At 38.8% G+C, this 23,179-nt stretch overlaps 1 protein-coding gene across 5 annotated transcripts in view; it reads left to right on the top strand.

The window, feature by feature from the left end:
- LOC139937870 (atrial natriuretic peptide receptor 1-like) overlaps window positions 1–23,179 on the top strand; it is a 386,766-nt gene that overhangs the window by 266,660 nt on the left and 96,927 nt on the right. For all 5 annotated transcript variants that reach the window (XM_071933239.1, XM_071933238.1, XM_071933237.1 and 2 more), the window contains exon 2: window positions 19,991–20,292. In XM_071933239.1, coding sequence (XP_071789340.1) covers window positions 19,991–20,292 — 302 coding nt within the window. The remainder of the gene's footprint in view (window positions 1–19,990; window positions 20,293–23,179) is intronic.

The raw sequence follows: 23,179 nt of genomic DNA, 5'->3' as shown, positions 1-23,179 counted from the left end.
GTAAGCTATAATAAGCTTAAATGTGTTCAATTTGGATTGAAGGGTGTACGAGCACCCTGTAACAAAAACAAATCATGCAGGACGTTGGTAACGATGACTTGGGCATGCTTCTTAACTTTATTTGTTGTGAAACCCAACAAAATCGGAACGTGCTGCAAGTACGCGTACTGTTGATTATCCAGTACAAATGGAAACACATTGTATGTGTCGTATTGATCTAAAACGTTTTCGTAGAGCAGCTTGAGTAAAATCCTTTCTTCAGATGCTCCAAACTAAATGGTTCGCGAGAGCCTCCAAACTTCCCCCAGTGTTTGCTGTCCTTCACCGTGACTTAGTGCGAGTGCCTGCGGATGTAAAACAAACGTACACAAAGTCGTTAATCAACCAGTCCTTTCAATCAATCATGTTTCTTTGTAAAAAAGAAAGGAAAAAAAAAACATTCCCGTAAATGTCATATTTTACACATTGTAGTGTTTCGTTGAAGGACTACCAACTATAGCCTTCACTTACTGTATAGCGTATACTATAAGGACAGAATAAGTTACGTATTCACTTCCTATATGTCATGCATACAAATATTGATATTATATTTTCGATATGAGGGAAGTTTCTTTTACAACTCCAGGGTACTCTATAGCATGATGCTCAAGGCCTGAGTTAAATGATGGGGTCACAGTACTTCAGCGGGTGCTTTAAAGCATCTTTTCCCGCGTCTTATGTAAATCTTGGCGCGCTTTTGGAAGCCACTCCCGGTCAGTAGCGAACGCCGCTGGCTCGGGGAGCTCAGTACGAGTTTATACCGTCGACCAACTCTCTCCGGAGAATGTGAAACGGACATTATAAACGGACTGAAGCCAAGCTTTTATATGTCTGTATATTCATGTCTGGGTTTTTTTCTTCTGGTGCGAAGAGATAGCTTCCGGATGCGCTCAATATAATGGTCAGACTTCCTGGCAAGAAATCGTGACAATTCGTATTGTGGAATACTTATTATATTATACCAGTCGTTGATATTTCTTACTTACAGGCATTGTGAAAGCTGCAAAATTCATCATTCGACGCACTGTTTTTCAAAGTCTTAATTGTCATTATCCATTTTTGTTTGCACTGTTAATGGAAACTTCTTTCGTCGCCAATACTTTACCTTGGCCCGTCATAGTCTACCCTGTGTCAAATGTAATTATATTAATTTATCTGTATCCGCTATCAAGTTTGAAAGCCCTGTTTAAGTACACGGCGAGGAGCCATACTAAATTAGGTTCAGGTTAAATCACATAACGAGACTCGATGACAGATTGTTGGTCCACGGGTGTTAAACCCTTGTCTTGTCTTCAGTATATATTCATTCCATAATTTTGCCGAACTCTTATTTAACTGACGGCGAAAATTATGGAAATGCAAGTCGTTCATTGTGGTTGGTTGACGGGTCAACCCATAAATTAATTAAAACAAGAAGCTCAGCATCAACAAAATTACGCTTTTCTGGAGTAAGGTTACCAGCCAAACTACCATGTCACAAGTACAATTTGAGACAGGTATCCAGCTCATTTCTGCTCAAGCAGCTCCATGAAATTTGCTCATAGAGACTCTGCACGATAAACGAGGTTCGGTTTGAGCTCAAGGTCATGTGCATATAAATTACGGTTAAAGAGAGCCAACACTATACGTCACCTAAACTTGGTAGCAATTTTGATAGATGCGTTGTTGTAGTCTGTCCAAATATATTTTTTGGGTTTTTAAATGAAAATATTAACTTATTCTAACTTTAGGCCAAGTTTCTGGTATTTTAATTTTGTCCTTCGGTAACGCCACCATGTGTTGTTTCATGAGTATCCACGTGCTGATGTGATACAGCGCATCCGGCTATTTGTGTTGTTGCTTCTATTGTTGATGTTTCCCATATGCTAAAAATATTGTTTTTAATCTGTCCTTGTTGATTGGTTGCATACGTACTTAATTTTTCAAGCTGATATTATTAGACTGGATGCACGCGTTGTGACTCTCAAATTGTATGGGTAAGATTTCATCCAGCACCTTTGCAAAGCAAAAGTATTCTGACTTCAACTTATTCTGTGCATACTGGACGCCAACAAAGCAAATTCTGATTGTTTAGCAGCAACTGCTACAAGAAACAATGTGCCTAACATTTTGCTCTGCTATAAAAATGAAATCTTTCACTAAATTTTACAGTGTAGAACGACGTATACATAATGACACGAACGAGTCTGTGAAAACTTTTATCCATATTTTTGCAGTAATATACAATGTCGTGATATGATTAGCCATGAAGGTGACATTATTCCATATTACTAGTAAAAATTATTATCTTTTTATCTCCATGTTGTAATGTTGTCCACGCACTGATTAATAATCACGAGAAAATGTTGAGAACAGATGGTGTCCATGAGAAGACAGGTAGTTTGGAATGATGTCGGTGGTGCAACAAGAACAGCTCGTCTTGGAAAAGCCACAGGGGTGCTGTATATCGGGGTAACATTGTGACTGATTAAGGGGCCCATGTTGTAGTATGGTAGAAAACTGTCATCCACTATAAAGAGCATAACGCTGATGAGTTCTTTGCCCCATTGTCAGAATACATTACATATTACTCAAACCATTTAGTCGGCGAAACTAGTGGAGACAAAATGCACTCTTGCTTTGAGGATGACCTAAATCCAGATTTCTGCACATCTCGTTTTGAACTTAGATTTTTTTGCTGTTGGCGTACTTAAAATCCTTGAACCTATCCTTGGAAGGGTTTGCCGGAGAACCCCCTCTGGGCTCTGTGCTCAATATAGACAATAATGAACTTGATTCAATATGTGAAGCATGGACACGATTGATGGAGTCGGATTCATAATGTACGGACTAGACGAGGTAATTAAAATCGCGTCACAGTTGAGCGCTTGCAAAGATTACTGGCTTATGTGCTTTCGTCTTGTAAAATGTCTGCACATTTTTTTCCTTTCTTTGGGTTGGTTGAGTATAACTATTTGGATTAAATCATCATTACTTTGATCGTTTATAAATGTCTACGGTAATTGCATGTCATTACAGTGTCATTGGGAGGGTGCCCGGTGCGTTGCTGGATTTCAACTCGGCATTCATTACTTACTTTATCATAAGGCTTGGATATATAATTTGGTTAATATTGTGTTTTCGGTTGTGAGGCTTCTCTATACGAAGCATTACTTGTCTCCTTTAGGGGATGAAGTCGCACTAATCCACGCAGTGCAGCCCGTAATGTTGCCATCAGGCCGATCCCATTAGCTCAGGAATTGAAACCGACGTTGGCGCCCTGGTTATAAGCGTCTTCAACCCGTACGTGGTCCAAAACAGCTTTTGATACACTTATAAACAGCAAAGAAAATAGGCATGGTTCTAATATTTAGGGCGCTGATGAAAATGTATACAGACATTTCGCCTGCATGTGTATATTGTATACAAGTGTAAACTAAGGTGTGGGAGAGCGGAGATGGAACAAGTAGTGGCATGCCTTTAAAGGCACTGGACACTATTGGTATTTGTCGACAAAAAAAAAACTTACTTGTTAACGAGCAATGAAGAGCTGTTGGTGGTATAAAACATTGCTCCATCTGATAAAGTAATTTGGTTTTTAAGAAAGAAGTTATTTGTCACTAAAATACTGCATTCGAGACCTCAGCCTCAGCTGAGGTCTCGAATTCAAGACATCTGAACGCACACAACTTGTGCGACAAGGGTGTTTCTCTTCAATTATTCTCTCACAACTTCGTCGACCATTTTATCCCAAATTTTCACAGACTTGTTATTGTATGCATAATGTTGAGATATACCAAGTGAGAAGACTGGTCTTTGACAATTACTAAGGTGTCCAGTGCCTTTAAAATTTAGTATTTCATGAAAAAACTGTTTTGTCTGCACGAATCGCAAAAGCCTGTACGCCTTGGGGGCGATGCGATATTAATGATGACAGTTTTCTGCGTCGTAACAACGACCTGGACTTGTTTACGAGGAAATCAAAGTGAATGAACTGACATGGAATGGAAGGAAAGCAATAAGTAAAAAATCACAAAATAATTTAGGAAGGATGTGTCGATCCAAACACGGTGTTATGAAAGAGGGGGCGAGGCGAAGGAGGAAGGGGTGCGAAAACCAAACGCCGGAATCCAGTTTTATTACGTTGTGCATAATTATTTCATATGATCTGATTGTAAGAAGGCAAAGTCAGACGTCATCATCTTCGGGGGAAAACCCCCTGAGGCGACTTGTTCCATATCTACGATAATGAAACTATATAGGTCTCGTACGCGCAGTAGTAGCACGGGTTAAAGCCCCCGCAGGGCCCGTACCTCGGATCAAATCTAAGAACCGAACAAGTGTCCAGTTCGTACTGTCAAGTAAGAAGATGCGATTGAATCCATGGCAATGCTTGTGAGGATGTTTGGAGGAAAGAAATGATTATCCAGAGCTTTAAAAAAAAAAGTCAGGGTTTTGGGGATTATTAAACCTCAGAGGAAAATAGTACAAAGCACACGCGTAGTTTAAAGCCCTTTTTCCGGTCACTATTATCCGAAATAAAGCAGTGAATTACTGTTGTTGATGTGAATTTATAACTGTTTTGAAGGTTTTTTTGTTTGAGTTTTTTAATAAAGGGCTTCTCAAGTTGTCTAAATATTTTGTGAAATCATACTCAGTGAACTTTTAGTTTTGTATACCAAAAGCAGTCGAAATGAACGTCAATGACATTTATACCTCCGATATTCCACCGTTTCCAACCGTATTGCTTAATATTAACGATACCATGCTAAAGGCCTAACATAACAAAACTCGGTTGGAATATGTTCATATACGGAGTGTTTAATATTGATGATTGAATTTCATTCGCCTTCGACAATCCGGATAGGAGAAAAAACAACTCTTTTGAAGGAAAGAACTTATTAAATAAGTATATATGTCATCTAAACATCATGACCGAGGGACACATATATCAAATATTAAAACATGCGGCTGCAAAGAAGTATTGAGGTGGACAAAAGCACGGGGTGGATAAAACCCACAAAAGCTTGAAATGCAAACAGTAGACTCCGGGTAATAACGGTTTGAATTGGGTGTAAAGCTAAATCAACACTGAATATGAAATGGCGATTCGATACGCTCATATTGCGTGGAATCGAGCAGTCTTTATTACAGTTTAGTTCAAGTTGAATGGATCCTTTATATTTGATCCAATTCTGTTCGTGTTAAAAATACAATAAAGGAATGTTATAGGCTCTACCGTTGGTAGTTATTCCAAATGTTAATGGTCAAAAAATTCCCAATAATTATTACTTGGTATCAGTAAAACTGCACCGTTGATGATGTATAACATGTTGAAAGGCGATTTCCTTACAAGGAATTTGGTTAAAGAGAGAGAGAGATACAGACAGACAGACAGACAGACAGACATAGAGAGGGGGGAGAGAGGGATTCAAAAACATTTTCATTCTTATGAACTTTCTCAGATTGTGTCTTCCAATTTCAGATTATTCTTCCTTTCTTATACTTGTACAAAAACTGCCCCTGATTCTCGGGAGATATCTCAGAAACGCGCTACTTTCCTTCAAAAGAAAACCAATTGATTTGTATATGTCGACAGTCAACAGATGCACACTGTAGCATCAACAGCTTGATCTTAAACTCAATCACTGATATCTCATAATAATTCTCTGAAAGTGATTTTTGGCATCATTCTAACTTCGCTGAACCCTTGTTCATCAAGCACTTAGCCTTGATATGATCTTCAACGTATACATGACGAGTACGAAAAGGGGGAGACATTCGGCAGCAACCAAGCATTGATAATAGTTGGGTCTAACACCTCTACGTGGCGGTAAAATTGCTTTTAATAACTGCTCCAGCGCCTCCGATCCATCAATGACCGCTGTTTTATTTAGGTGTGGTTGTGTATGGTTCAGCTGGTAAGTCATTCGATGCACACTCTCGCCTTCTTCAAATGCAACTGATTTCATGAATCAACGCGCCTATACCTGGTGATATAAAGTCCTCTTGTAACACAGCGGCAAAGCATGTAGCGCTAATTACACCTTCATACACTGACGAGATTAAAATTTAAAATTTATATGTTTTCGTCACATTTAAGTACATTACAGTGAACAAGTTTGTGGTGATGTTTTACCTTTAAAGCACCTTGCAACTTTTTCTGAATAATGGATGTATTATTCTGACATTGATATGGATGGATTTTTAAATACATTTCGAGATTTTTGTTTCCGGCGGGGGTGAAATGAGGTGACTAAGCCATGTATTTACTCAATGGAGCGTAGTACAGCTGGAGTTAACCGCGCCTGAAGCGAGAACATTTATTGATCGCGGGTTCAGTGTTTCGAGTAAAAGTTTCGAGCTCTGATGAAGAATACGAAGAAACCTGTCTCCTGACACTGTCCCCAGTATAAATTAAAACTCACGTATAGACACCATCCTTTAAAATAAAATCACTACTAGTTGTGTAGAATGAGTTACGGGCAAGTCATGCATGAATTATTGAGTTTGGTAAGACGTCCCCTATCTATTGAGTAGGGAATATCGACCGCAATAGAACTTGTTTGTTAAATTTGGTGCAAAATTAAAACTTGTTAAATGTTTCGAAAGAAGACATTTCTTCAGTTTGTCCATTAAAGTAAACTGTATGTCCACTGTGCTGTATTTGAATCTTGTTCTCTCGCTAAAACCTCATTCATACGAAGGAACGTTTCTCAAAATGTTAAACCCTATCAACAGCTGTGATTCTTATTAGGTTTTTATGGTCATTAGCTTATGGAGTAATTACCAATGGGTAGACCTGGCGAGTGAGCTCATGACTATTATTGAAGAATATGCTAAAACTCCCCATTCACTATACGCACACCATGCAACCTGTGATAGGTTCATTCGACGGCCACGGTTTTGTAAAAACAACCAACGGGGTTTAATATTATTAAACGTTGCGAACTCTCTATAATTATATAAAGCCTAAGGCTCGTTTTGATTGCAGCAATAAGAATAAGCAACGATTACCGACTAGTATTTTCTCAACCCTGCACTATTTCAGACAGAAACTTTTCCAAGATTGGTACTGGTATATACACTTTATAACGTTGAACTTTCAGATTGAAACTCGGTTTTTAAAACAATGCCGCCCAAAGGCATTTATAAGCTTAGTAACCTTTTTTCAATTTCGATAGCATTTATCGAGGGGGTTATTATAAGCAGAAGTGGGATCCAGTGGGTTTATTTTCCGAACCCCTTGTTGAAACATAACCCCATTGATACTTGATGAGGCAAAAGGGAGAAATGTGTAATCATAGATGGTGAAACTTAAGCCATGAAAAGTATGCGTAAAAGAAAGACAAAATGAAACTCACAAATAGAATTTCTCAAATTGATTAACTTTAGTTTCCAATACTGTAGTATGTGTACTGGTACACGGGTCTGTGCGTTTTGTACAACATCAATCTGTAGGCTCGTGACCTAAGCCTGCTAGAGGGGTTTGGTTACCGAAACGTCCCCATCGGTTAAGGCCTGTCTGTTACGACCCAATTAAGCTGTCAATCATTTCTCTGCGTCTAATCGTAGGGAGGTATAATCAAGCGTCATGAGAGATTGTCAACCCCCGGGAACAGGTTCGTGGGTTTGCTATCGATGCTCACATAATATCCGTTTCTATAATGACATCTCTAAATATAGCAACCACAATCTGAAGGATTTTCGTTTTTATAATAGAAGACATGTTTTGAATCGTTTTAGTCATATTTGGAATTATGTAAATTCTGCGAAATGATTTGAATGCAACATAAACGCTGGAATCGGTTTCGCTGATTGTAACTTAAGTATCAATGAATTAAACATGATGGAATCAACTTAAGTATTAATGAAATAAACATAGCGGAAACGTACATATTACATGCCCCTGATCAGTTTGGATAATATATTAAGGGTAATTGTTTTATTGATAAATTGGACGCATATATAAACCAGCAGCTGAAATAATACCATGAGTTCATTCTATGTATCTTGTGCATATGGATGTATGACATACTGCGTGTTATTCGATTACGTTTTAATTTCTCAGTAGAGACTCAGATGAAATATAATCACACAGATGTTAAGAAAGTTTTAACGTGTATCAGCCGTGCAGGAATTTGCTGAGAGTTTGTGAACTGAGCATTGTTTAACTCGTGCATTATGCATACGTATTTTTTTTTTTCCACCGAGTGAGAATATTGGGATGCTAAATGGGGATCCTCCATGATGGTATATAAATACTGTGAAGAACTGCCTTATACTTGTTCTGGCTCAGAAGCTCATTGTATGGTTAAAACAATAATTTTATTGAGAGCACACTCATAGGCCAATACTCAAATGTTGTTCTTCTTTTTCTTTCTGAAATTGCGTAAGAGATTGACCAGTTTTATTTAAAGAAGGAAAATAATTATGAAATGCATTTTAAATCTCCGTGAAAGCATAATTTGATTTAAATCCTCTAGTCTTTTTCTCATTCTTGAACAACAAAGGGTACGAATCGCTTTTACGATTTGCGGCTATATTTATCGAGAAACGACATATAAAACGATTACTCTTGTTGTCTGAGTATTAATTTAGAAAGTTTGTGGACAAAGGACACAATTATTTAAATTGTTCACATTCCATGGACCGGTAAGAGATAGAATGACATTCAGCATTGCTTTACAAAAAGCTTTCCATAAATAACACACCACATGTTTAACTGTTTGCATGTGCATTGTACCATGGAATTGTACTTAAACGTACTAATTACAAACTGAACTGAGCTCCCAGGAAAACAGTAAGTACATTTTTTTAATTACCAGCTCGGACAAGTTGGACTGAATCTATTGATAGCATATCTCACTCTATCTACATTGCAAATGCGTGTGACATGTTTCACTAATTATTCTACGAATGGTATCGAGTTAATTAATGGACGCCAAACTACTCAAGTCTTACGCAACGTCAGTACTTTAAGTCGTGACTTCAGAAACGTTGATGGTTTAATGTTTTGGAGCCGATGCTGGTTGTTTGCATTCCGAACAAGTTAAGCTCCTGCAACCTCCATCTCATGAACCAAGAGGATAATGGCATTTCCGCTATAGTCCACTATCAACCCCAGCATTAATTAAACGCGTGAATAAACTTCTAACATCGTCAGAGGGAGAGGATTTCCTAGTTACGTGGACGTAGGCTTGAGACGTCCGCCACTGCTCCCAGGCAGCAGCGGTTAAATCCACCCAACTTGAGTTTATAATTGAAAGTGATGCCTTGTGTGGGTTTAAGCTCTGCCTGTATTAGATGCAAAGCTTCACCGCCGGTGCAGTATTTGTTTAAACGTATTGTCTAGGGGTGCAATTTCCTTGTGAGACTTCAGATGCCCACTTCAGACTAGCGAAAGCTTTAGCTTGAGATTGCAGTATGTTGCCGTGATTTAAATATGATACTTGTGCATCTTGAATCAGGATATCGCCTGGCTATGCTGAACACGCCAGTATCGGAACATGTCTACAGACAGTGTGTGTTTATTTTGTGTGTCTTGTATTTTTTTTTTAACGAGCAGCAAAAACAAGTTCTGTTCGTCTCATGAGAACGCACTTTCTCCGCGTTTTTTGTTTCTCTAAAACTATAATGGGCATAAGGGAATATGCATTTCCTTACAATCGTGACTGCAATTCCCTTGCCTTGTTCCCAAACTCGTGACTTGCTCCACGAATGCAACGACAGCGACTGACTGCCTCAATTCCCCCTGGTTACTGCTTTAGTACCCTTGAAATGCCCCAGTATAGAAATTTACTATTTCCTCATAGGGTGCCCTTTAAGGAGAACATTCCTTGGCGCCCTTGTCCTTTCAAAAACGAAGCGTACAGGCAATTTCCAAGTGTGTATTCATAAGAAGTCCACCTCCCAAGAAGTGACCTGGTAGCAGTCGTACTCGTCAAAATGATTCAGCTCAAATATCTGTTTCCGTAATATGTTTTCGTTCACGATTCAAGTTCGTATCCAATACCTATCCCACAGAACACACCGTCTTTGAGAATGGATTCAGGGATTACTCCGGGATTTATGATCGCATTAGAATAATGGGAAATCTTAATTGAGGATTTGGATATCATGTCATATGAAATAAGCCAAACAAGATTGGCATTGACATTGTCATATGGTTGCATCTTACAAAATTAAGACCGAATGGATGATCGGTAAATTGCCCCAGTTGTCTCAGCGGATGACATTCTGTGAAATTATTTTACCTAATCCTCAAGGACTAGTGCATTATCGTTGCCCCAATATCCTTCTGGTTTGCACCTACATATCAATGTGTTCTTAGGTCACCCCTGGTTACAACCAACTCCATGTGACATTTATACCGGTGCGGTGGTAATTTTAATTATACAGGCTTCTCAATCTCGTTTCAGATTTGCAGCACGAAATGCCAATTTATGAGATTAAAGTAGGCTACATTTAATGTTCAGTTTGTGGAATGTTGAATGTCAGTCTGCTCAATAGACAGTGGTTTCAGCTGTTATAATTCGTGTAGTTTCCATCCGTTGAGTTATAGGCTTCGTGTATTGTTGGACGATGGGGGCAAATAGACATCCGTACTTAGACTCCGTCGAATCCTCAGTGAAATGATTTACCCAAATAACTAAATCCACGTCGCCCCGAAGGCAAAACACACATACACTCTACCTTTTCAAGAGTGTATATTTGCACCAGTTCCTGCCAACTGATTTAAGTGTTTGCACTATTTGATATATGGGTTCTGAACACACTGTGCTGCAACGACCCCCCAAAAAAACCTACAGGCGTATATAGGTTTCTTTTAGGAAGAAGTAAATTTAGAAAGCCTGTTTGTGCTCCAATGCGAACTTTGACATGAGCTCACATCAACAAAGTGAAGTTGAGCATTCACTTTGCAGGCGTTCCGATTTAAAAGGCAAAGGACACTAATGGTAATTACTCAAAATAATTATTATCATAAAACCTTTCTTGGTAACGAGTAATGGGGAGAGACTGATAGAGTAACGGCTCCCGCTTAAGTAATGCAGTTTTCGAGAAAGAAGTTATTTTCCACGCATTTATTTCGAAACCTCAGATTTAGAATTTGAGGTCTCGAAATCAAGCATCTGAAAGCACACAACTTCGTGTGACAAGGGTGTATTTTTCTGTCATTATTATATCGCAACTTCGACGACCGATTGAGCTCAAAAGGTTCACAGGTTTGTTATTTTATGCATATGTTGAGATACACCAACTGTGAAGGCTAGTCTTTGACAATTACCAATAGTGTCCCAGTGTCTTTAAATGTTGCCAGTTTACCCATGTGACGGATACTGCTAAAAGGGGAAAGCTGCCGTACACGAGACAAAGCCCACGCTTGTACTTTCATCGTTTGTGGTGTTTATATCGAGCTAATAATTAGAGTGAATTCTTTATCAAGTGTTTATTTTGGAACACGTGTGTGTGTCTTCCCTAAAGCTTCCCGCCAAAACAGGAACGTTGCAGACGAAAGGTCGCACAACTTTGCGAATAGCAAGATTGATTGCATCGATAGGGTTTTTCAGTTATTAAAAGTTTCCGCGTGTTTGTTGAGTAAAACAATAATATCGACAATGCAGCGTTAGAAAGGGAGCATTAGAATTGGCACAGTGTGCGTGACTTTTTATTGGTTTGGCGCCCAACTGTTTTATGTATATTCTTTATTTGTATACCAGGTATTATTACTTGTTGTGTCTTTCTTGTCATATATTGACTATAATTAGCTGTGAGGATGGCTCGGAGAGGAGACTGTGGACAAATGTTTGGCTTTAGATGTGTAAGGAAAACCCATAATCAGACAACCCAGGCTTCGTGCAAAGCTACAAATTGAGTTACAAAAACACAAAAAAGGGTTTTCGTCTCGTGATTGTCTTTGCGTTATTTTACGGGCGGCAATGGATCGTGTTTCAGCATTGGATTTCCTGTGTCACAACAGACTCATTGGCTTGACAACACTGCATGACGCCGCTGAGATTAGGGATTGTGATTATCAATTGTTTTAAAAACTGTAAAATGATATCATTGACAGGAAATTCAAAGGATGGACTCAGATGGTTGGGTGCCAGTTTGATCAGGGCGTTCATATTGGGTTACCTGACTGCGCTATGGTTCAGAGGAACCGTCTTTACCGTTGCATCTTTTCGAGTTTGCTTTTAATACTTTTCTCCTGTATTGGGTTACCTGGTCGCGCTATGGTTCAAATGAACCGTCTTTATACCGTTGCATCTTATTTTAACATTTAAAGGCAGTGGACACTATTGGTAATTGTCAAAGACTAGCCTACACAGTATCAGTTGGTGTATCTCAACATATGCATAAAATAACAAACCTGTGAAAATTTGAGCTCAATCGGTCGTCGAAGTTGTGAGATAATAATGAAAGAGAAAACACCCTAGTCACACGAAGTTGTGTGCGTTTAGATGGTTGATTTCGAGACCTCAAGTTCTAAACTTGAGGTCTCGAAATCAAATTCGTGGAAAATTACTTCGACATCGAAAACTACTCCACTTCAGAGGGAGCCGTTTCTCACAATGTTTTATACTGCCAACCTCCCCCATTACTCTTTACCAAGTGAGTTTTAATGCTAATAATTATTTTGAGTAATTACCAATAGTGTCCACTGCCTTTGACAAGTTTGTTTATAATACTTTTCTCCTGTCTCGGGTTACCTGGTCGCTCCATGGTTCAGATGAACCGTCTTTACCATTGCATCCTGTTTTAATATTAAAAAAAAGTTTGTTTCTAATAATTTCTCCTGATACTGGGTTACCTCACCACGCTTCATAGAAACTACTCTCTTGTTATAACGTTTCTAAAGTTTGTTTCTCATACTCATTTTACCTATATACATTTACATATAGATTAGACCATTTAACGTCCAGTCATGCTCAACATTTAAGATCGATGTGTTTGTATCAGGTTCATTACATACTTTTAAATTATATGCATGGTTTGAAATGCAAGGACCGTCTTCTACTACTAACTAGGGCAACACTACAGGAGAGGCATTCGTTCCACCATGGAGGTACCTCCATGCATGGTTCAACCTAATTCCTTGTGGTTGATACCCGCCTTCTGAATTTAGAGTTGACTGTCAACATCCATTGCACTTAAATTATTAGTAAGTAAACAAGCGACAATGGGATGCACAAACAACTCTATATACTTGGTTTGGCCAAATGAAGTGAATGGAATTCTAGCGCACGGTCCATGCAGTATAATCAGAGTTTTGAGCTCTCGAGCTCAGACCATAGAGCAAAGATCCAAACGTACCATTGTCAACAGCGTGAAGAGAAAGGCTTTCTTAAATCAAATTAGGCTTTTTTAACGTGACAGAAACTCAGTAAATGTCAAATTCAGCACGTCAGAGTTGCAATCTTACAAGCTGTGCCATGAATTTTACTGCGTCATTACAACTTGCATCCGATGTGAAGTTTGGTCGTGTATAGATCACCATTGCAAAGAACATTGTGTAAAATCCCATCGCAAGGTCTCTAGTTTTATAAAGGGCTTAGCTGCAAACTCTGCAGACAGATGTTGAAAAATAAGTTCATCCTTATCGACTGAAATCTGTAAACGAAACATTGAGTCACTGTCATGCTAGATTCACATTTCGACAGGTTGTACAATTACCCAGTCAATTATGGATTTATATTTAATTGTGACTTGTGCAGTTATTGTCGTGATAGTGGCAAGTTGAGAGATAAAGGAAACGATTGTCGTGTGTTTCGAAACGTAGCCTTGTTTCATATTTTTTAATTTGATGTACATTTTCTTGAAGTTGCAGCTCATGTAATAACGCTTTTAGATTATGCTGATAAATGATTTTGATTTTGTCGTATATTTGCTTGACAGATTGCAATAGTCTGTATCAGTATCCCTCAGCACCACTTGTTTATTTCTGTGGCACATCCCAACACGAGTCATGCTGTGCAGATTAACAAAAACATCCATGTGCATATCACATCCTGCTGACGATTTTGTTTATAAAACATTGCAGAGAATAATCTGTTTAAAATAAATAATCGGCCTGCTTTTAAAATAAATAAATAAAACACTGAAACAAATCTTATAATCAGAAACAGCAATTAAAAGGCAACTACTCTTTACATAATGTAACCTTTGTCATGGATCCACAATTTCATATCTGAATGGCGAAAGCTTTCAATATTGATGCCATGCGACCCATTCCGCTTGTTAACTAATTTAGTAATATTAAGTCTTTGTATATCTATAATCCATTCTTAACGCTGAATTGGGTCGCGAGCTTGCATTTTAATCTGCCATCACAGAACACGCACGAGCGAATGTATCCTTCCACAATCCTGTTTTGATAGTGAATTGGGTTGTGGGGAGACTGTCATGTTTGTATCACCTCAGATTTTTTGTTTCTGATGTGACTCCGGCCTTATTCAAAATGTTCAGGATGATTACCAATAAAGAGCACCGACGAACGCGACGGAATCAGGCGTGAGTGATCATAATGCTCTTATGTCGTGTGAAATTGTATTATTGGGGTTGGATATCTAGTCAGGGTCATCTTGTCCTACTTAAACAGTGTAACCTTTCGCTTTCTTGTCATCGCAACACTGCTCAAAATCCATCAAAGCTTTTCTTTTAATATAAGGGGCATAGAGTGTGTCTATATATAATTCTGAAGCACGTCGGCTCTTGGAAGAAGTAGACTACTTAAGTTCATACTATAAGCTGATGAGCTATCTACCGTAGATAGCAAACTGATAATCTTGGTTAGCCTGATTTGTATTGCCCCTGTGCTCGGCCAGAAAGGAAGGAAAAACAGCGCAATATTCCGTCAGTACTTGTTGTAATCCGAGTGCCTTACCTCTCCAGAGCCCCAACTACGTGTACATCCAGAAATCGTTTCAGTTTACTAAGACGTGAGTTACACAATGTCAACTGTGTCAATAAAACATGGCTATATTATGTTTGCTTTATGCTTATTTGTATGAAGTTCTCTCAACATTATGAGCTTGTGCAAGTAATATTGTCACTAAATATTCTTTTTCTGATGGGATGGATTTTAACCATAGGTGTTTGAAGGGATTCGGAGTGACACATAGAAGCAGTTGAGCTAATATGTCGACAAGAAAAAGTAAAAGACACAAACACCTGGATATGACAGGAAATATAAGTGGGTTAAGCTGAGCTTTCAAAAGCGTCAACTTTTTTATAAAGTGGCTGCTTGATTGAAGATTTTCCATCGTGAGTGGGGTTTTGGCGTTGCTATTGTTGTTGATAATAAACAGCTTACGGCCGTCTCTTTTGACATCAATGGCAGTGAAGGGTATCGTTTCAGTTGTCGCTGTCCGTTGTGGCTTGTTTGGAGAGCAAATAATCTCCGTGGAATATGGAGAACAAAATGTGTCAGAACGCCAGCTCGTGTGATGGTGAAATATTGCCCGTGTGTAATTCCCAGAGTGCAAAGACATTCCACACCGCGCACGAATCTAATCACAGATTCTCAATTTGTTATGCCATGCGATAAGGAAATAATGACCGATCAGTTGTAATAACTACTTTGATAACTGACAAAATGACTCGATCCAAGGATCGCTCTATACTTTGTGATTTATTATTTATTGTGGTTAATCGTGCGTTCTTAATGTCCTGACAGGGTCTACTATTACAATATCATGAGATATGGGTTTTTTATTTCAAGCCAACCACAGAAGAAATCGATTTTGAGCTTTGCAGTGTTGTCTAATGGTGCGAATTAGTTGACAGTATTTTACAAGACACTAACCACGACCCAAATTCACAGAGCTGGTTAAGCTTAGCCAAAATGAGCAGGATACCAGACACAAATGGTGCGTGAAACGGTATTCTGGCTGGTTATACCCACTCAGTCGGGCGCCCACAGGCTATACCTTTTTGTACTAAATCATAATTTTGTTGTGTTTAGCTACTTGTTTGTTCTCATTGAGATCGTGCCCATGTTGATCTCATCTTGAAAGATGAGTCGGTTCTGACAAGAACCAGGAAGATTATCCTCAAAAGATAACTTGTGTCGTTTTATGTACAGTTTTTACATCACAATCAATCATAAAGGCATCTAAGTCTCTCTTTTTTGCATTAAAGGCACTGCAGCCGATTTCAGGAAACGCTAGGATTAATCGTATCTCGAGATAGGACGAGTAACTCGTCCTAATTTAGGGTGGGTTCAGTGCATCCTAACGTCTACACATACGGAACTTATCTCATCCTAATATTAATACTAAGTAAGGAAGAATTTTGTGAGATCGACGGCTGGACACCTTTGGTAATTGCCAAAGACCAGTAATCTCACTTGGTGTGTCCCAACATATGGATAAAATAAATAACAAACCTGGGCAAATTTGGGCTCAATTGGTCATCGAATTTGTACGAGAATAACGTCATAAAGACACCATTGTTGCATAATAGGGTGTGTGCCTTCAGATGCATAATAAAAGGCTTATTATTTGGGTGATAAATTACCTCTTTTTCAAACACTACCTGACTTCAAAAGGAGACGTTTCTCACAATGTTTAATACTAACAACAGCTCTCCGTTGCTCATAATATCAATTAAGTTTTTATGCTAACAATAGTTTCGAGTAATTAGTGTCCAGTGCCTTTAAGCGAAAGTTATCCCGTACACTGTATACGTCACCCTCGTTTCTTTTCAGAGTCTCTTATGTGACGACAATTAATGCTGCACTGCGGCCGGGTCAGATCTGTAAATTCCAACCAAATAATTATATAGGTGTTGATTGAGACTTTTTATATTCTCTGTTCATGATATAGAATGCCGCTCTGGCTTCGGTTGGTTCTGTAATGGTAGACCACCCATATAAACGCGCTGATTTATGGCAACCCGTTTGAACCCGTCTTGACCGCGTAAAACGCCACCGCTGGTTGAGTTATACACAACTACTTAGAATTAAAGAAATGGAGAGCGGTCGGTTGCGAAGAGTTAAAGGCAGCGAATTTTTGTTTGGCAGTTGTATATATTTACTGGAGCATTTATCATTAATTCCCTGCTCTGGGTTCATGCTTAAGAATTTTGATGATTGAATGGTCGACTGGCAAAGTCGAGGGTTTGAGTATCGTGTAATAAGATGCAGCCAGCAACCGGTTAAGGGACTGCGTTGTACCGTATTCGTTATTTATGTAATTATTCGATCGGATGTCTAAATAATGCATTAGTATTAACTTCTCCTAGATTTCCACAGCAGCTGTATAAAGTATTCAACTGGTTTCTTCGATAAAGCAATACTATAACCATCCATCATAGAGCTGTAAACAAACAGTGCTGATTTAGATGATACGGGACGTAATAGTTTCAATATACCTGGAAACATATGGTCTATTTTATTAGGTATTCTGGCTGTTTTGCAATAATAAAGTTGTTTATTCCACGGTCATGTTTAAGAGCGTAGCCCCATTATAATAATTATGCAAAATTATTTCATAATATTATCATCCCCTGGGCACAGCGGTCGAAATTAGCACTGGACTGCCCGAGGCCCTTGATTTTTGCGTTTTACCAGTAAACACATGACGGGACAAGCCCTGAGGTACTTTGTTTTCCATTTGAATACAATACAACAGTGTACAAATTATTTGTGGGGAAAAAACTTGACTTTGAATCTGATTAACAATTTTCAATGCTGTTGATTATTATAAAGTGTTACGCATAACTCACATGAGATATTTCTTCTACTTCTGTGCGTATTAAACTTTGTGTGGATTCAGGGATCGGTTTCACAAACAGTTAGGACTAGTAAACAAATATTGACTGCTTCGAGTGCTATGGTTAAAACTAAGAATACCGATGTGATCCCCGGAGCCTTCTATTTTCCCGAGACGAAGCCGAGGGAAAATAGAACGCTCCGTGGATCACCGAGGGAGTCATAGTTTTAACCATTGCACGAGTAAAAGCAGTCAATATTTGTTTTAAACACCTCAAACATTTCTAAATACTGTACTATTAAGTTAAAGACCTGAATGCTACAATCCACGGACGACGCGAATACAGATTGCGAAAACTTTACTGTGCTGCATGTAGTGTCATGTAATCCGAAATGGTCACAGACTATTAATTTACCATCCTCGTACACGCAACGGACGTCTTGATACTGTTTGCCGTGTGATAGTCTTCGGACTAGCGCACGGCAAACCGATGCACTATCACACGGCCGTCGTCTATAGTAAAACTAAAAGACACATCATGTGGCGCGCTCTAAACCAATGAAAAGGCAGAATATTTGTAAGGGGTGTTATAATACCAACTTTGGACTAGTTATAGGAGATATTAAAATCTTAATTATGCTTCAGTCCAAAGTTACTTGAGATAAGAATAGTCTTAACTCTGTGAGAAAATCCACCCCTGCATATAAAATGAATTGTGGTATAGGAAACGTTTTAAACTACAATCCATGTTGTGTATTTCCATGTCATTTTACAAGGTTTGTAATCTATTCGTGGCACCACATTACACCACATCACACCACACCACAGTGCACATTTTCGACAGCCTGTTACTAACCATTGTTCATCTGCAATTGCTGTAATCAGAATATAATTATTTCCCCAATATGAGCGCAATGGTTCTTAATAATATTATATTCAAAGTTTAATTCCCGATCACCTTAAAGTCGTTAAAATATAATTGCAAATTAGCAATTAAATCTCGTACTTTAATAGGGAAATTAAAACTGAACGTTGTACGTAATAGCAGATATCTTGATGCCGGTTTGGCCATTGTTGTGTAATTTTTAATTTGAATTACAGGCCAGAATGCCCTTTATCTACCCCTCTGCACAATCGTTAGTGGGTTTGCTATTTTTGAAAGACTGCATAATTAGGTACTGGGGATAGTGATGGACATGGTGTTTGTACACGGCGTCATGCCTGCCGCAGTTTATCACGACCGGGTTGTATCCTTGTACAGCTGCGGAACGATCGATTGACAAAAAATCAAAACTAATTGCCCTGTCTATAGGTATTGAGCCTTGTCGCGAATCAAGCGTGCAAATACACATAGTAACGTCTTGAAACAAGACTATACTCGAAACACCCGCGGCCATCTTGTTTCATCTCCACTCAACCAATGTCACAATAACAGTGCCAAGGTTGCAAGGACAAAATAGTCTGGTTCTTTTTGGTTGTGTTTTTTTAATACTGGGAACCCACCAACAAAAGACTCTAAGTTGTTTCTTGACACAATTCTTAGTGGTACCGTCAGAGAAAAGAAGCGTTTTCATTGGTAATTGTTGGTTGCCATGCAAGGTTTTGTATCCATAGTACTCAACCATTGTTATCCCGTGTCCTTCCAGATATAACTATATAAAACTGCGATAAATATTTTCAATCTGTAATGAGTGAATGTGTCTTGTTTTATTTGTTCAAATAAGATTGATGGAACTTTGTTGTTGGTTACAATGCAATTATCTGTTTGCTAAAAGCAATGTGTTATAAATGGTATGGCGCCATTTAGAAACCAAGTGTATAATTATATACACGTACGCCCTATGTATGTGTGTTTTAATGCTACATACGAAGTAGATTCACATATTGTAGGGACTTAAAACACCATGTGGACATACACACGTCCACTCAGTGTAGAAGTAGTGTTTTCTTAGTGTACAAAACAAAGGGGAAATCCACAGTGACTGCAACAGAAAGCTGATTTATATAATGCATATGCTTCATGGACTTGATGTATGTTTCGATTAACAAAAGATCGGGTCTCCGCCATGTTGAAAACAGTCCAACTGCTGCAAATGCAACAATAAACACACAGTTCTTAAAAAAAATAAGCTTTGTTTAAAACGTAAGTCGACGTGATCGCCATTGCGTTCATCATGGTTTCCCCCAAAATGTTTTTAAAAATTGTGTTTTTGCCGGTTCTAAGTTTCTCTTTCTTCTTATCTTTCCTTCTGCAGTTGTTGTCATGTGTGCATCAGGCGATGCCATCCGCAGAATAATGCTAGCAGCCCACGAGCTCGGCATGACTAACGGGGAATATGCATTCTTTAATATCTTCCTCTTCGATAGCAACTATTTTGGAGATGTGAGCTGGAAGCGAGGCGATGAGTACGACCAAGATGCCAAAGAGGCTTACCGGTCTCTCATGACGTTCACACTCCGTAAGCCAGATACACCGAAATTCGACACGTTCGCCAAGAAGGTCAAAGAACAGGCTTTGGCAAATTACAACTTCAGCTTTGATGCGCTGAACGAAGAGGTAAACAATTCACTTCAGTTGTTGTTGTTGTTGTTGTTGTTGTTGTTGTTGTTGTTGTTGTTGTTGTTGTTGTTGTTGTTGTTGTTGTTGCTGTTGTTGTCGTCATTTCGTCGTTGTCGTTGTCGTCGTTGGTGTTTGGGGAATTTTTTTAACAATGAATTATTTTGGGGAAATTTCAGAATAAAACACCAATTACATGTAGTGACTGTATCTAAAATTTGAAGAAAATAAGTCTTCATTTGCCAATGTTTAATAATGCAAAGAGAAGAAAAGCGAAGAGGGTAATTATTATTTAAAAAATATATTTGAAAAAAAAAACGTTCAATTTGAATGGATTGGCACATAATCATGACAGCCCATTGTATAGGTTCAATTCATGCGCTGACAGTATGTGTGTACGTGCAGCTGCATTAAGAAAGATCATTAGAGAAAGATCCGCAAAGAACGAGCGTGTTGTCATGCCTCTTGAATCGTTGTTTAGATACCTGCTCAGGCTGAATGCACTTTGATTCAAGTGTACTAAAATAGTCATCTCAATTGTTTGACATCATCTCGAACAAGCTATCAGCGAATATTTAATGAAGTAACTAACTACTATCAGACATACGATGAAGCTATTATCGGGGAATATGTAATGAAGCAAATGACCATCAGTAATATGATGTATCAAGTGATGTTTCATGAAGTAAATGACCATCAGTATTGCGATGTAGCTATCAAGGATTGATTCATAACAAGTAGCTGACCATCAATACGCTGTAGGTGTTTCATGTAGGTGTTCGTGTGGTGTTCGTGACCTTACACTTGTAGATATGATCTGGTGATATGTTTTGCTCAACCAATATTTAGAACCTCTTGTTATGGTCAGCATGCCTTTGACAATGCTGCACTTGTCATTAGGAACAAGCTCCCTGCCACGTCAAACAATATCTTCAAGACAGACCTTAGTCCCATTTGTTTTGCTAGTTTTTCTCTTCACTTGTTCCAAACGTATCTTTCGTGTCATCCTTGTTGTTTTTTGTGTGCGCCTTGATTGGTTTTCCGGAGATGTGCGCTTTAAGTCCATGGTATTGTTATTATATTTTTCACTTCCAATCAAGTAAACCCCTTTTACTGTTTTAGACAACCAAAGCTTAAGTAGTATAACACTCTTACCGGTGCCAATCCTCCTGAGAGATATTTCTGTCTGAAATTCTCTCAAATAGAAGCTCCTAAACCTCATCTTATTTTTATTGAAGAAACCTGTTATGTGTGCACGTGTACAAAATGTCCTGCCTTCACTACATGCGTAAACGTAACCACCGAACGTTTTTGTTGCTACCTGCTCTTGTAGCCATTTATTTCAAGAGTGATTGCAGCACGATACCTTCCCTTAAAAGAAAAATGTTTTTTTTATTTTTATTGTTGACCCCAATATAAGTGCAACACTTTTACAGCTTAGTAGTGCCATGGAGGTAGAAATAGCTGTGTGAAGAGATAGTGCCACCACATTAAAGGAACACGTTGCCTTGGATCGGTCGAGTTGGTCTTTGAAAATCGTTCTGTAACCGTTTGTTGTAAAATGTATATGGTAAGAAAGATATTGCAAAAGTAGAATACAATGATTTACACAAATATGCCTCGAAATTGTGTGGTTTTCTTTTTACCCTGTCGACTAACACGGTCGGCCATTTATGACATAAATGGCCGACCGTGATAGTTCGCGACGTAAAAGGAAAACCGTGCAATTTCGAGTGATACTTGTGTGGATCATTATATTCTACTTATAAAACATCTTTCTAACCAATGCATTTTATAACAAACGGTTTCAAACGCTTTTAATAGACCAACTCGACCGATCCAAGGCAACGTGTTCCTTTAATTTGTCACAAGTCAAGCAGACACACAACACCATTGTACCCACCTGTAGTTCTACGGATGTCCCCGCCCCGGTCAAACAAACCCATGCATCATTAATTGTATCATCGAGTCGAACGATTCTGTTGTTATGGAACAACAACTGACAGGTACCATCGTGTTGAATACACAATTATGCTAGTGTCCCACTTCAAAAGTGTATAATGAATTACAGATATTATCTTAGGAGACCTTTAGTGCCTTTCAGGCAGTCTCGGAAAGTTTGGGGTTGATTTTCTAGTTGACTACTCTACCTACCCCCCCCCCCCACCCCCCCGCTCCGTGATGACCTACATTTTTATCACGCTCGTGGATACAGTTCCTCTCCTGTTCAAAATGTATATTGAGATACGTCCACACATAGCCCTTTATTAGGACTCTTCTTCTGTCACTAATATGGAAGTGTAAGGCCACCAGGGCCACGTCCACACTACCGTTGATGATTCGACCTTCAGAAAGAATGTAAAGCTGTCTTGGGCTCGTAAAACTGTCTTTGACACGTGTTGACCTTGTACATTTTGTTTTGCGAAAATATTGACCTTGTCGATCGACAGCCTCTCTGGCAGGTAAGATACTGCAATGGTCATTTGGGGAAGCTTACATTGGGTGTCTTAATGTCCACACAAATTCAAATAACAAATCAGACAGCGCAACCTATATACAGAATAATTGTAAGACTGCATGTGTACAAATCTTGCCTGCATTAAGTCCAGGCTCTATTTATTTTGTGAACTTGTGACGTCACACGGTCACATGTTTTTAACCTTTTATCGGGTAAGAGATTCGCGTTACGGTGAAGCCACAGCAGCTTGCGCCCCATCACCTTTGTAAAACCCATGCATGGGTCTCATAATTCAAACATTGCGCCATATTGCCGGTCGTATTTCTTCCATTGGACCCTGTACAAGTCGTGCCCACAGAGAGTCTAGACTCTACCTCTTTTGTGAACATGTGACGTCACATGTCACTTTTTTATCAGACGCCGCAGCTT

The sequence above is a fragment of the Asterias amurensis genome, chromosome 5, assembly GCF_032118995.1.
Source record: "Asterias amurensis chromosome 5, ASM3211899v1".
Lineage (NCBI taxonomy): Eukaryota > Metazoa > Echinodermata > Asteroidea > Forcipulatida > Asteriidae > Asterias > Asterias amurensis.
Note: the sequence above shows the minus strand (reverse complement) of the source record. Positions and strands in the feature narration are given on the sequence as shown.